The sequence below is a fragment of the Genypterus blacodes genome, unplaced genomic scaffold, assembly GCF_046128005.1.
Source record: "Genypterus blacodes isolate CSIRO-AG114 ecotype Tasmania unplaced genomic scaffold, CSIRO-AGI_Gbla_v1 ptg000021l_1, whole genome shotgun sequence".
NCBI classification, from domain to species: domain Eukaryota; kingdom Metazoa; phylum Chordata; class Actinopteri; order Ophidiiformes; family Ophidiidae; genus Genypterus; species Genypterus blacodes.
The window spans coordinates 8257880-8272836 of record NW_027466834.1 but is presented as its reverse complement, the minus strand read 5'-3'; the positions used below and the strand labels follow the sequence as shown (position 1 = coordinate 8272836).

General features: G+C 40.5%; 2 protein-coding genes across 2 annotated transcripts; both read right to left on the bottom strand.

The window, feature by feature from the left end:
* Window positions 1-118: 118 nt before the first annotated feature.
* On the bottom strand, window positions 119-6477 carry LOC142991938 (putative polypeptide N-acetylgalactosaminyltransferase 8). Its single transcript, XM_076142131.1, has 11 exons — window positions 6290-6477; window positions 5601-5970; window positions 5354-5520; window positions 3217-3403; window positions 2787-2984; window positions 2492-2606; window positions 2183-2368; window positions 1681-1818; window positions 1481-1573; window positions 1222-1392; window positions 119-985 (listed from the first exon to the last, which is right to left on the bottom strand). The coding sequence occupies exons 1-11, from the start codon at window positions 6438-6440 to the stop codon at window positions 866-868; spliced, it is 1896 nt and encodes a 631-aa protein (XP_075998246.1). The 5' UTR covers window positions 6441-6477; the 3' UTR covers window positions 119-865.
* A 1444-nt stretch (window positions 6478-7921) lies between these two features.
* On the bottom strand, window positions 7922-12694 carry ndufa9a (NADH:ubiquinone oxidoreductase subunit A9a). Its single transcript, XM_076142540.1, has 11 exons — window positions 12564-12694; window positions 12064-12228; window positions 11352-11449; window positions 11163-11254; window positions 10570-10711; window positions 10291-10393; window positions 9741-9811; window positions 8944-9020; window positions 8443-8538; window positions 8284-8350; window positions 7922-8199 (listed from the first exon to the last, which is right to left on the bottom strand). Exons 1-11 carry the CDS (start codon window positions 12616-12618, stop codon window positions 8029-8031), a joined length of 1137 nt encoding a protein of 378 aa, XP_075998655.1. The 5' UTR covers window positions 12619-12694; the 3' UTR covers window positions 7922-8028.
* Window positions 12695-14957: the final 2263 nt, after the last annotated feature.

The window sequence follows — 14957 nt, the reverse complement described above, 5'->3', positions numbered from 1 at the left end:
CAATACAACACATTTCTGTGTGTTTGTTCCGAGTGTGCATATGCATGAATGTTTTCTTACCCTATCAACTTTGTCTGGGGTGTCCAGGGTTCAAAAGATTTGAATGTTCAGGCAAATGTTGATTTTCTGTATTGTTTATTTGCATTCTTTACACATTCAAACAAACAGACAAACAATAGAACGCTGTGTCTCTTCCTCTGGTACAAACCACCAGCCACCCCTATCTGCCAGCCCATCAGTCACCTGAAGTGCGGCCCACCCATTTCAATACAAAAGCATTAACAAAATACCCCATAAACAATACTAAACATAGTAAATCTCATCTTATACTGTCAACACAATTTTAGTTTTTATAAAATAAATCAATCTATTGTACTGAATCTGTATCTTTTTTACTAGAATTCAGTTTCCTTCTGTATTTTTAACGACCAAACGTTGTTAATGTTACTGTGCTGTAAATTCAACTGTCTAAATGTAAAACAAAATAAATCTATCACTAGTACTGATAAATAGTGTTATTATATATATTTTAACTTTAAATCTAAATGTTTTGTTTTGTTCAGTAATTTCAGAGTTCAATCTTAAAATATTTTATTTTTCTGTTTTGCAGTTTGGAGTTCTTAACTCTTGCAGTTTTACATAATTTAGCTTTTGGTAATGTGTCATGACTGCAGTTAGACCTTGACCTCCAAAAAGATAGCTTACTGTGTCGTGTCGAGATGCTGATTAGAAGTTTGGTCTTCCATTGTGCTGTTACCAAAACACAATACCTACCAGCCATCCTGACATTAGAGATGGAGCAAGCTGCCAAATTTCATATACTACTGTATTATTGGCAGTCACTTTATTGTCGACCATACACACTTCAAAAAGGTTTGATTATAGATTTAGCTTCCCATCTTTGGCCAGTGCATTCTTGTAGTACAAGTTTGTAGTCTTTCACCTCCAAACACCTTTGTGTCGCTCTGTTCTTAAATTCTTTGCCCTAGAAAAAGGAGAAGAAGAATCAAGAACATTGACGTATTTCCTCCCATAATATTCAGACAGCCATTTTTCTCATCTGGGTAACTTTCATTTTTTTCATCCTAAGAATTTCAAAAGGTGAGACCTAATATCACAAAGGCCGGACTAATCACCAATAGTTCCAACTCTACACTGACTTTTAAATTACTTGCTTTAATATTTGCCAAAAAACTGTGAAAGTGTTTTATGTTGCAGTACCTGACTGAAGTCCCAGTAAATCCCCATCCCCTTCTGTGTCGCCTCTTTGCAGTTGTAAAGGCCGGGCTCGTTCTCTTTGCCGGCAGGGTCGGTCAAACACCGGTTGTCACTGTACTTGTGAGATTTGATGCCGCCGACGTAAAGCTCACCATTTGCACGGTAAAAGATGGCCTGAAATCATGAAAAAGGTCAGTGTCAGTATCTTTTACAGGGGGCCACATTTCCATTTACAAATAACACCTTATCTTGCCTGACTTACTTGAGGTTTATAGTAGTAGCAGTGGTGGGCGATGGGTGTGTGACCTGGCACAGCACCTTGGTCTATGCATCTGTCTGCATCAAGGTTCCTAAGCTATACATTTGAGAATTGAAATCAAGTGAAAACTAATAAATCATTGAAAATTCATGATGGAACACAAGTACATTTGTGAGATACACAATATATAAAACCACACTTACTCCTCCATAGGCAAGTAGATCTTCCCAGTAGTCCAACATAGGATACACATTATCTAGGTACCATTTGAAAGGCTTACATTTCAATTTTTCTCTGAGTTTCTTGCGCTCAGAGACATCCCCTATGTCAATCCCGTGATTCTGCAGAGACAAAGAATTTGACATGATTAGATTACATTAAATGAGTGAGTGGGTGAATGTGTGTGTGTGAGGGGATGGAGGATATGGTTTGGTGAGTATGCATGTATGTTTGTGAAGGGGGTTGAGCAGGGAGACAGGTGTAGGGAAAGAGCTGTTCCTGAACCTGGTGGTTTTGATGATGATTGATGACGATGAGCTTGTGACAGCTTCTAAATACAGAAGGTTCAATTACCTCACTTAATGAAGTGCTAAGCAATAAAGTATGTAGATCTAAAGAATTCCTTAAGTATCCTGTTGTAGGAGCATTGAGTTGTATGCTTGTTTTGTATCCAGTGTGTCTGTGGAGGAGAAAATTGGTAAATACCTCAAATGGCAAATCCCAAGCCAAATTGATATTGTGTTTGTATTCATCCATCCAGATTTCAGCGACTCTCAGAGAGTTTCTCTTCATGGAGTGTGACAGGTCACGCATGTAAGGCTTGTGGGCCCTCTCAATGTGGGCAACCTTAGAGCATGGGACAATCTCAACAGACCCTCCACATGTCCACACCTGTAACGGCAGCAATGCACAAAATAAACTTTACACCTTCGATAAAACGACACCAAAATTTAAAAATAAAAACCTCTCATGCAGTGGTTTCCAAAGTGGATGTAGAGTTTTGTCTATACTTACACGAATTCCCAGCTCAACATTTTCCCCACCATACACTTTCATTTCGGTATCAAGGACTCCAATTTCCCCTAGAAACTTCCTATCAGCAACGAAGATTCCCATGACCGATGGACTCCTGAAGGAAAACAATATCATGAACACATAGTATCACTGCTAAACAACGTAATAGAAGCCACTGATTCAGAATTCCTGGCTCACCAACCAAGTCATGAGTTATCAAATAATACAGTTATTTAAAATGCTCATCACATCAATATTTACAGTTAAAACAATGATGCATTTCACATGAACTTACTTCCCAGGCAATGAATCATCATTGAGTTTGTAATACTCGGGTGTAAAGGCTTCATACAAGCACCACAAATTCCAGTCAAAGGCCTGTGCTGTAGGAAAGTATTTAAAAACCTGGAGGTCATCATAGTTGACTCTGTCAAACACAGGGGATGCCACCACTGTTCGGTCTCCCTTGATCTGTGTAAGCAGGGGCTCAGCCCTAGAAGGAGAGAGGAGGAGAGGAGTTTACACATGCAGCTGATGCACACCTGTAAAAGAAATCTTGTGACTACAACGGGAAAGTGTTTTTGAATTTGGACCCAGCCTTTCAAGTACAAGTATCACTTCTGGCTCCACTTTTGTGCCTTTTTTAAATCAGCATCTCCAAGAATCAGTGCCACACAATCTTTCAAATAAAGAATTTAACAGGAGCCTCTTTGCCATATTCTTACCACATCTCATGGACTTCGATGTGGGCATCCAGAATGGCGACCACGTCGGCAGTAGCAGCACTCCATCCAGAGGCTCTGGACTGAGCAAGACCTCTCTGCTCGGTATGCCTCACTCTTGTAATCTTGAGACCTGGGTTCTGCTCCTCAAGAGACTTTATGTATATGTCAAGATCCCCCTTCAGGTCCTCTGATTTGACAGGAAAATGTGCATAGATATAGTATCTTGAGGTTAGAGAATAACAGAGTGGATTTACTGTATATACTGTACACAAAGGCACCTACAGCCATATCAGTGAAGAACAGTGTTTGTAAAATCAAAGGACCAGAATGAAAGAAAGCGTCATGACACGTTTAATTTGGGGTAAGAGACAAATCATTTTAGATGGTACTCTATATCAAATTTAAAGGGGGAAAATATGGCCACAAATTATCTGCCCACAAGCTGATTAGAGAAGGCCTCCTTCTTCATCACACAATATCTAATGAACACAATGATACCCTGTATATATAATTTCATGGTGACGTTTTATAGGGGTCGAGTACTTTCTTGCATTGTGCACATGTAAAATACATTTTTTGATAAAAGTCTGAAAAAGCTGAAAGGTGAATTCTCAAAGGTGAATTCACTTTTGTTACATGATTTCTTCACATTCATTAAACTTTTTACATGCAATATTCATCTTGTTCCCTGACCTAGCCTGGCACAGGCTCGAAGCCCAATCCTGCTGCAATTCCTCTTCCGTAGCAACCCTTTTATACTCCTCTCTCCCAACCAAGATCTCAAAGTTCACCAAAAACCCAGTGGTTCTCAATACTCTTAAATTTGCAAATGCATCTCCCTTTGGTCCCTGACAATTTTCAAAACTTCCCTTCTTCCTCTCTTCCTCCTCAACTAATGTGGGAAGACCTGCTAACGTTCAGGACACCACTAAGAGGGACCATCTCTGAGATCTGTTGCCGCATCCTGGACCTAAAGGAACCAATCTAAATAAGTCTAAATAAGTAAGTACGCTACTGTCTCTACACACTGTCTCATACTGTGCTTGTCTCACTTTCATCCAGTTTAAAGTCATACACAGGGTCTACTTCTCCAAATCAAGATTGTCTGAAATGTACACAGAAGTAGAGGACAAATGTGATAGATGTTCGAACCCACACTGTAACCTAAGCCAGAACTTTTTTTCTCTGCCCCAGGTTACACATTTTCTTCATCCGGTTACTTCAACACAATGTCCACCATACTAATAACGCAGTGCGAACCTTTCAACCACATCAACTTACACTCTGCAAAAGGAAATGATCAGTTTTACCTCTCAGCTTGCTTGACGGTGCCTGCTTTTGCAGTGGTAACCTCTCACCTCTCGCTCTATCTCACAATGTTTAAAAGACGCATGGTTTTTTAATCAAACTCTGGAAAATCCACTACACTATGAGGGGACACAAATGGCAACCACTTCTTTCCTTCTTTACAGATCTACAGGCTATGCAACAGCAATGACTTGATGATGGAAACTTGAACACCAAATACTTTCTTTATTGGAGGCGGGCTAGGATGGGTGTGTGTGAATGTGGGGGTGTGTTACTGTTGGGGTGGGGGTGGGCTTCGGGTTTTTGGGGGGGATTTCTTCTTCTTCTTTCAGTTTTTTCTCCTTTCTCCCTCCCCATATCTCCCCCCTTTTTTCTTTTCTTTTGCATTTTTTCTGCTGCCTGCACTGTTGTATGATGTAAACCTGTAAAAACTCTACCTACCAGATCATCGAACTAACAACACTGATGCAACCACAGTCCTGTGTTATTTCCACATAACCTTTGACAGTTGTGGCTTTCTGCTGTCACAAGTTTGTGCTTTTCCCAAGTGCATTTACCGACAGACTGCCACCACATGGCAGCAGAAGGTAAGAAGTCAGACATTTCAAGTCTCACATTTTGACCAAAAAAATGTTTTAATGTCTGATCTTTGAGGGGCTATAAAATAATATTTCTCCATTGTTACTCACAATGACTTTCATGATCGTGTTCAGGGCAACTCTGATTACACACACCCCAGCATCACATCTGGCTAAAGGTTAAATCAAGTATTAACAATGGCAGCAGGGTTGGGCTCTGCAATAACATTGTCACATTAACACAAACTCACCTTCAGTACTTGCATCGTCTACCATAATGATCTCTTTCAGCAGGTATTTAGGGGTGCGGTCAATGATGCTGCGCAAGGCTCGTTTGAGAATAGATAACGCCTCATTCAGGTAGATCAACACTACTCCAATACTTGGCAAGTCCTTTGGATAAGTCTTTTTCAAACACCTGTTTAGGAACAAACATGTTAGGCTGGTTAGTGAACTGATGAACTGATAAACAATAACCAGGGCAGAGTGAAAGCATACCTTGGAACCCTGGTGTCTGGAAGAACTCGATCAAGTGGAAGCCGATCACTGAGAAAAGTATTGTAACCATACTTCTCAAACAAAGCCTCAGCCTGAATTTGGTCTTCCTCAGAAAGATCCTCCCCCCAAGTTTTGAATAGGGGGGACAAAGGGAAGAGTTTTTTCTTTTTGGGGGCCTCCTTTTGGTCCTTGCTGGCTGCTCCGAGTTGATCTTTTTGTTGTAACTTTTGGACCTCCTTTTGGACCTTGCTGTCTGCTTCCAGTTGATCTTTATGTTGTAACCTTTGGACTTGCTCTGCAGCTTTTCTTTGTTGTTCAATCACTTCCATCACAGTATTTTGCTTTTGGTCTAATGCTTTGAGGACAGTGTCTTTATATATTTTAACAGATCAGTAGAGAGTGAGAGAGAGACAAAGCAGACGTGTTTATGTTCAAGGTCATAAATCATTATCATCACAAGACAAATGCAGCGACTCAAATAATAGTGCCTTTCACATCCATTTCTCATAAAGACAACTTTCATACACAATTCAATTAACTACTACAAATCACCCTCTCACCTTCATTTATAGGAATGTCTTGAGGACGTAAGAGTTACTCAAAGTAGTACAGGCTACCTACACAATGTTTTGGATAATAAGAAGTATCATAATCATCGTCCTAAATATTTGTACATAGCCACAACTCACTGATTTCTTGTCGAAAATTTCCAATCATGTGTAGAGCTTCCTGTTGTTTGTCAGAGGCCGCCTGATGTTCATATCCAGTCTTTAAAATTAATAATATCAACCCCAAAAAGCCCAAAATGAGGAGCAGCCGCTGGCACCGCACTTCTCTCATCGTCACAAATGTTGTCACAATAATCTCACTAGAGTGCATTGAGAGCAAATAAGATGTATGTAAGGTCTGACTGGTTGAGCCAGTTCCTCATATTCATTCATAATTCTTCGTGAACTGGCTCAACCAGTCAGATCCCATCGTCCACCTTAAAGAGTTTGGTCTTTGAGCCGGTTCGTTCGATAACGATAGATCACTGGATCATGCGGGTCACTTTGTCTCATGTGCGGGACAAACACAGGAGGAGAAATGAGAGAGCAGAAGAAAAAGGACTTCTCCTGTTTTTTGTGTAAAAAGCAATTGGCAGAAAAAGGCCTGGCCTTTGCCAATTGTATTCTATCTATTGATCGAATGCGTTGATATAGTTGATTTAGCTAGGAGCCTTCCAATTTGCAAGTTACAAACCATTACGTGTTTCTTCACTTTAACGCCCCCTGATGGTTGTCATTTTTGTCCTCGGGATAGATTCATGTTCGATCGCTCTGTCTCCAAATTTTACGTTTGCACGTTGCACCATTTCGGCTGCAGCGTCTGTTTCCGGTAAAAAAAAAAAAGAAAATAGAAGGGCTCTAGCACTTCGATCCTTGAAGTGCAGTGAGTTAATGCAGAACTGGCTCAACCAGTGAGATCATGCACATCACTTTCTACTGCCCGTGAGGGTTTGATAGCCACTCCACCCAGCAGTTAGGGCATGACCTAATTAATAAAACCTATTTTACACTGAGCTTATACCGCATTTTTAGTTTGTTGTTTTATTTCTTTAATTAGTGTCACAGGCATCTACAAGCTTATAATCTGCCATTCAGCCCATTTAAATGGAGAAAACTTTCTACCTGTGCTGTCTGGTATGATTCAGTGATTGTATGTGACCATCAAAAGTAAAGTTTCCACAAATTGTGCTGGGTTAACGTTGACATATTTCACTCATGTTGAATACACTCCGTTTGAGAAGACTACTACTGTATATGCGGTAAGCAGTATGTACTGATGGTTTCCCATCGTGCATCACATACAGTATATGTACTGTATGTGCAAGCAACAGCAAGTGAGTCGTATTTATTGGTTTATCGGTTGCTTTCTCAATGCAAACTCACCGCTCCATGGAGCCGTACGTTTGCAGATTGTTTTCGCATTAGCACAGGTGTGATAATATGCTGAGAATGTGCTGCCTGTGTTGTTGAGCACCTGGGCCCCTGGGGAACCTGTGGGACTGGTTTGAGGGGATGCGCTGGCTGTTGTGAAAAAGGAGGAGCTGAAAGGACAAGCACGCTTGGATAAAGATGCCGCTCTGCGCTGGAGTTTGGGTGCCCAACCCACAACATCAACATGTTTTTTCATCAGGACCCAAGGACTGAACTTTGGAAGAGATCATATATCTAATCACGTCTATGATGTATTGATGCCATATCAGAACAGGAAAGTAGAAAATGCCAACTAAAGAAAGAAGGAAGACACTTAACAAGATAATGACTCGATACATAAACGTCTTTACAGGATAGTCCTTTATTAATTTATGTACAGAATATTATGAATTTAGAGTGCGTTGCATCCTGCAGCAGTCATGGGGATGCTGCAAACCTCAAAGAGAGATTTAATAGTTGACAGTCTTGGCTGGCTCTGTCTCATCCAAGACTGCCATCAGGTAACGGTATCGGCGATGGCGACGCAGAATCTCGATCGCCTTTTGTTCAACAGTGGATGCAGTGATGCCAAGATCCTCCAGACCAGGAAGTCCTGGGTACTTCATATCTGTTGTGTGGAACTGAAAAAGAAAGAAAGAAACCGCAATACAACGGATTTCTGTGTGTTTGTTTCCAAGTGTGCGTGTGCATGAGTGCTTTCTTACCCTATCAACTTTGTCTGGGGTTGTCCAGGGTTCAAAGGGGTTCAATGCAAAAAACTTAGCGGCAAGGCTGAAAAAAGAAGATACAAGTGGAAGGGTCACACCGATTCTTGTGCTCTTTCTCTCATGATGTGAACCAAAATCCATGAAAAAGACACTTACTGATAAAGTGGACGGGGAAAGGGGTAGGGCACAAAAGGCCTGTGTGACACTCCATATATGTACTTCACCAGATCATGAAGGAGATAGCGGTGGGGGCTAAAAGGACAAAAGGAAACAGCAAAAGCATCCTGTTAATTTTTTGTCTGTCTATTTTTGGCTATAAAACCTATACAAGCTAAATGTCTTTGTATCTTGTGATTATTAATAGCACAAGATACAATTTCGTATATATTCATATTTATAGTATAGTTCAAAATTATCAATACATTTTTTAACTATTCCAAAGGGCGTTGATTTATGTTTATTCCAAATTCTTTCTTTCTCCTTAAAAGCACTGTTAATAGCATTTCTGCAAGAAGTTCTAAAACCAACAAGACTGGTGTCTAGAGTGACTCCAGTCCTCTTCATTTGCTCTGATCATTTGAAAGCTCATCACTTCAAATTAAGCTACATTGAGTTCCAGGAGTTCCAAATAAAGAGTTAAAATGATTAGACACCCACCCAACAAGTGCATACGTCTTTCCGTTTGCATCAGGATCTCTGACAGCGCTGACAATGGCCTTGGCCACGTCCACAACCTGAGGGAGAAATAACAAAATTAGCGAGTGACATTATGACCACACCACCACCAGCGGATTGCAGGCTTTACTCCCGGGGTAATCGTTAAATCAGGATTCAGAACCCGCGACTGTCCCTTTGGGTATATGTGAACGCGGCAATCACACTCGGGTCTGGACCAAATTAATTGATCCCTGACCGGGTTGCTTGGCCCGTTTGCAATCGCTCCAGCGGTTCGTTTGCAGTGATAAAGCACCGGATAAACCAATAAATCGATACGACTCACTTGCTGTACTTTATATGTGATGCATGATGGGATACTTTCGCTTTGATTCACCGACAGTGAATTCTGTCTACCACATATACAGTAGTAGTCTTCTCAAACGGAGTGATCTTAAGGCAATGTGTCTTCTAATTAGATGCATCAACACTTTGTATTCCAATCGTAGCCTTGATGCTACTTTGCTATGCCTTGATGATGACAAGTATTGTCGATATACTTTACATTGAGAAATAAATAAGACAATAGCAAGTACAGTACAGTTATTAGTTACATAGGCTGCTGATGCTCCATTTTCGATTTTTTTTTGTGGTTTTGTCCTGGCGAAGAAGGAACAGCTTTCCGGTTCCACTTGCCAAAAGTTAGAGGATCACTTCTCTCTACATGCACATTCACAATTGAAAGGCGATTGCTAAAACTTTTAATTGATAATAAATCGAACAAACTTCAACAAACTTACATGAACTGGCTGCTTCACCGTCTTCTTCCCCATGGCCATAAGTGGAACAGCACTGCCGAACCAGCGCATGTCTGAATGGAAACGCATAAGGTTAATGTCATAGTGGCCGCTTCCACGACCAGCGACCTCATTAGAGAGGCAGAGAACAAGCAGGACAGACTCACTCTGCTGCTGCAGCGGTGTAAAGGCATTCCACAGCACCCTCTAGAGTCTCATTCAGGAATTACTATTTCAGTGTTATTCCTATTCATATGTGGAATTCAAACTAAGTAGTATTGCTCTTTCGCCAACAAGGTCTTTATTAGGTATTTATTAATAGCCTTGAAAATTAAGAGATCTGTAAAATTTGACACTACGAGGCTTCCAAACCTTCAAATAGGTTATGACAACAGAAAGAGCAGATACTATAAAACAGCACAAGTGGTGTTGTACCATTATGCATGCTTATTAGGAAGGGGTTAATTCTAACAACTGAAAATTGTATAGTGAAAGGGGCGTTACGTTTACCCCCATCACACAGATACTTCTCTCTCTCCCTCTCATCTCTTACTTGCGAAATAGTTGAAGAACCGATCCTCTCTCCCAAACATCTCAGAGGGTTTCATGATGATAGCCTCGGGAAACTCGTCTCTCACTGCCGTCTCTCCCACAGCCTGCAGAAACGGCACATTGCTCAAGTGTTAATCAATTTCCAATCAAAATTGCGAAACACTTTTTTGTAATGTTTGCAGACATCAGTAATTACAATGAGTGTATATTTAACCCCCCCCCCAGCAATTCGCTTCAGACTGGTAAGAGAAATCCAGTATCTAAAGATGCGACCCACTACCTTGTTCCTCAGATACTTGGATGGGCTGCGTATGTCGGCGTTGAGGTGAGACATGTGGATGAATTTGGTGATGCCGGCCTCTCTGGCCGCCTTCGCAATCTGCTGAGGGAAGCTCACGAAAACGTCGTCAAAGCGATAGTTCCTGGACAGAAGACAAATGCGTGCATTAAAACACCTAACATTTCTCCCCCTGGCACCTGCATCTATATAACCATCATATAAAATTAAGTGTGAACAGCCTGATCGCAAAATTGTGTTTATAATATATCTGAACAGGACAGCTGCTGTAGAAAAAGGAGGAGTCGTTGGTGAATGTGTATGGCCTTTACTCACTAAATATTGGCAATTTGTTTTTTAGCTCTGGCTACGAGTCGGACCGTAAAAAAAAAAAAGGTAAACAGAGGAAACACTTGTTGCTCGTTTACCATATATTGTATCTAAAATTGCACACGGGCATCAGGAAAAGCATGTGTTGCATGTACTAATGTCCTGTGACCGTACACAACACTGCTGCTATGACAACAGAATGTTCCAAATACAATGTAACATAGGGTTTCTTGTCAAACACCATTCAAAACAAATGAAAAATATACCTCGTCTCCCACTCTCTGCCCACCAGATTAATGACAACGTTGGAGTGCTCCAAAGCCCGTTTAATGGAGTCCTTGTTCCTGGGGTCCCACTCCTGAAGCAGAGGAAGAGTCAAGACAGCAGAATGTCACCAATATGTCATTTATCATCAAAGATTTAGAAATTGAATTAGATTTCCATTTACATCTTACCATGAAAATGATCTGCCCAAGATCCCCCATGGGCCTGAAGTACATGAGGTCATACTGATCACACCGGTGAGGGACAATAACCTGAGAACCCATCCGACCTGGAAATCATCGGGCAGGTGAACAAACACAGGAGATTTTTAGTGGGAAATACATTTCTAACGCCGAAAAAATAGACTTTACAATTCACTTATTCACCATTAGACTAAGAAATATGCATAAGCATTCTAACATTTAAAGATAAGTGAGCTGGCTCCTATTTTCTACCATGACGTCTTTGCCTCAACAGCTAACCACTTGGCAAATTGTGGGGAATTCCTTGGCAAATGGGGTAACAAGGAACTTTAAAGATCCTGTTCATCCACATGAAACACATTTGATGTAACCGTGCAGAAAGTTCAACAAATATTAAGTATCTACCATATATCTGCGGTGATTTAGATGCAAGATGTTAAATTCTGCAACATCATTATCACCATGACGATTTTTTATTTGGCCAATGAGATTTCACAACTGCAAAAGTTCAATATTCTAATCAACTCATTAACTCAAATCACCTGTGAAGCTTTCCTGAGCCTTTTAAATTGTCTCTCTGTCTGGCACAATCATGGGGAAGATACCAGATTGTAATTCATTGAGACGCACATGTATAAAATGACGTGCATGGTAAGCTAACACTTACAATTGTATTTTTATTAATTATTTATTTACTCACCCAGCCTGTTGACCACATATCGGCCCAGGAACCCCGTGGCACCGAACACCGTGGCCGCTACGCCGCTAGAAGAGGAGCGCCCTCCTTTTCCTTTGGGGATGACGGCATGGTGCAGCTTCCTCTGTTGGACCGGTCCAAGAGCTGCTGGCAGGGGGCATCGTCCTCCTGAGAGAGGTTAATTAACTTCCTTTAATTAGTTTCTTCCCCTCCGTGAACAAAAAAACCGAATCACCCACTGACTGAGGTGCTGGCGTGTTTATTTATGTGTTGGTTATTAATGTAACTTTGCAAATTAATGGCGGAAACAATAACAACAAAAAATGTGAGCTAAAGCTAAATACCGCTAGCGTGCCATATGTTAGCAAGGTCATTCGAACCGAGCGTAAGACGTCAAACTGAGCCTGCGTGGGTGCTGCGTACGTTTACACGTCGGTATTTACATGGATATCCTGAAAATGTTTATTTCTGTAAATAATGGCTGTTTCTTTGACATAACTCACTGGAAACAGCTGGAAGGACACTCGCAGGACGGCGAACCAACGATAGCGTCGCCATGTTTTCGGCTACGGCATTCCATGTGTACCAAAACACTTCGCGTTATCCTTCTTCTTCTGTGTATTTTAAGATTGGCAATAGCGCCACCTACTGATCTGGAGTATGAACCGACGACACTTCTCACCACTTTCTTCCTAAACAAAAAAAACCCCTCATTTCTTACTCTCAGGACAAACAACCAGAGGCGGACAGTAACGGAGTACAATTACTTGAGTACTGTTCTTAAGTACACTTTTTAGGGATCTGTACTTTACTCGAGTATCATGTTTGGGGAGTACTTATACTCAAGTAATTTAAAAGGCAAATGTCGTACTTTTTACTCCGCTACATTTCTATCCATAACCATGAGTAGTCGTTACTTTTTCTAAAAAAGAAAAAGCGGGGAAACCCTGTGGATTCAGTATTTTGTTGTTTCCTTCTCAAACGTGATTGGATTGTACAGGTGCCACTGACAGGGACAGCCTATCAGCAACCACCTTCAGTTTTCCTACCATGAACGCAAACTCCATGGTCAGATTCAGTTGGACAGTAATTATTCCCGAGAATGTCAGAAAAAATTACGGGGACTTTAACCTTCTGTAAAACGGTTCGGAAAAACGACCTCAGATGGCAGTCGAAATATAATAGCCTGGGGCAAAACCGAAGTGTTCTGGACATACGAACACCGATAAAAAAAGAAGGGCAAATTTATCAGAGGCCGAGACTTAACCACCGCTGTTGATGGGTAATATTTGTCTTCATTAATTATTATCAACGTGTATAGAAGTCCCCATATGCCTATTCTTTGCTATTATTATCCTCCTTTTGAAAACGATATAAGGAAGCAATGTAACACGCTCATGGCAACAGCTGGTGACAGCAGTGCGTAAATCAAATTACCCCTCCCATTTCTGGTAGAATACAGGGATTTCTTAATCCCGTGCGAATTGGTCATTTATATTGCAGTCAGACGTCCTGAGGTAAAATAATTTTACCCCACGTCAAACTAATCCCATCCGAATATGGCTTTATTTGTGTAAATATGCATATTTAAGTGGGGGAACGCTATTCTTATGACAACGTCACAAAGAATACTATAATCCCCATTTCACCACTGCTGATGTCTTGAGTGTACTTTACCTGAAGGCCTAGATTGGTCTTTTTAAACCATAAATTCATTAATTAAATCATCAGAGCAAGTTGGAAAGTTGAATATGGTAACATTTTAAAATATGAAAATGACTTTTTTGTCAATGATTTTATTTTCTAAATTTGTTACATTCTTCAAGGTATTAACATTAAAGATTCCATAAAAACTCCATTCAGGAGGTTTCTATAGGTAAAGGTAAGCACTGTGGCAGTAATAATACAATATATAGAAAATGTACTCTTGGTACTTGAGAACTTTTAAAAACAAGTACTTCAGTACTTTTACTTAAGTAAACATCTGACTGTAGTACTTTTACTTGTACTTGAGTAAAATTTAACAAGCGGTATCTGTACTTTTACTTAAGTAATGAAGCTGTGTACTCTGTCCGCCTCTGCAGACAGCAGAGCTGAGATCTAAGACGCTGGGAGGGCCAAATCCAAAAATCACTCTTTTTATGTTGCTACACATGTTTAGAAGTGATTTCTGTCCAAACAAAGACAAACATGAAGCGTGAAGCCTCTATACTAGCACCAAAAGGACAGAGTTTGAGCTGGTTTGCCAAGTCAAGCTTTACACATTAATTAGTTGTTCATTGAATCCACCAATGTTAACAAATCATATGTCCTTATACAGTCTGTATGCATATATGTATCATGTATGTATCATACACAGTGTGTGCATGAAGCTTTGTTACATCTGAAGAATGAGAAAAGAAAAAGCTTTGTCTTGTTTAAGAATAAATTGACAGCGATACACTTGAAACTGTGATTCACAACAATAGTAGTGATAATACAACCTTCCTTCCCTCTCTCCTCTTTCCCCTCTTTCTATATAAAAAATGATCTCCAAAATATCCTACAACTGTATGAACAATGTCATGTACAATGTTTGCTTCAACAAAAACTGAGCTTGATTCACTGAAGCAAAGTGTCTATATGAAGTAATACAGCTGTAAATGTTTCAGGTTTACAGCACCGTGCATTACAGCGCTGCCTCTAATCCAGTCCTTAAAGAATGATTTAGCTCTAACTTTCAGTTTCTGCCCTGTAAACCAATGAGCTTATACCCAGTAAGGAACTTTATCCCCTTTAATGTCTTTGAGGCTCTCTAATGGCTTGTACACACTTCCACATTCAAAGTCGCCCTATCGGCAAACAATTCAGAGTATGTAACAGCGTTGACTTGCATTCTGGTGCTCTCACTCAGAAAA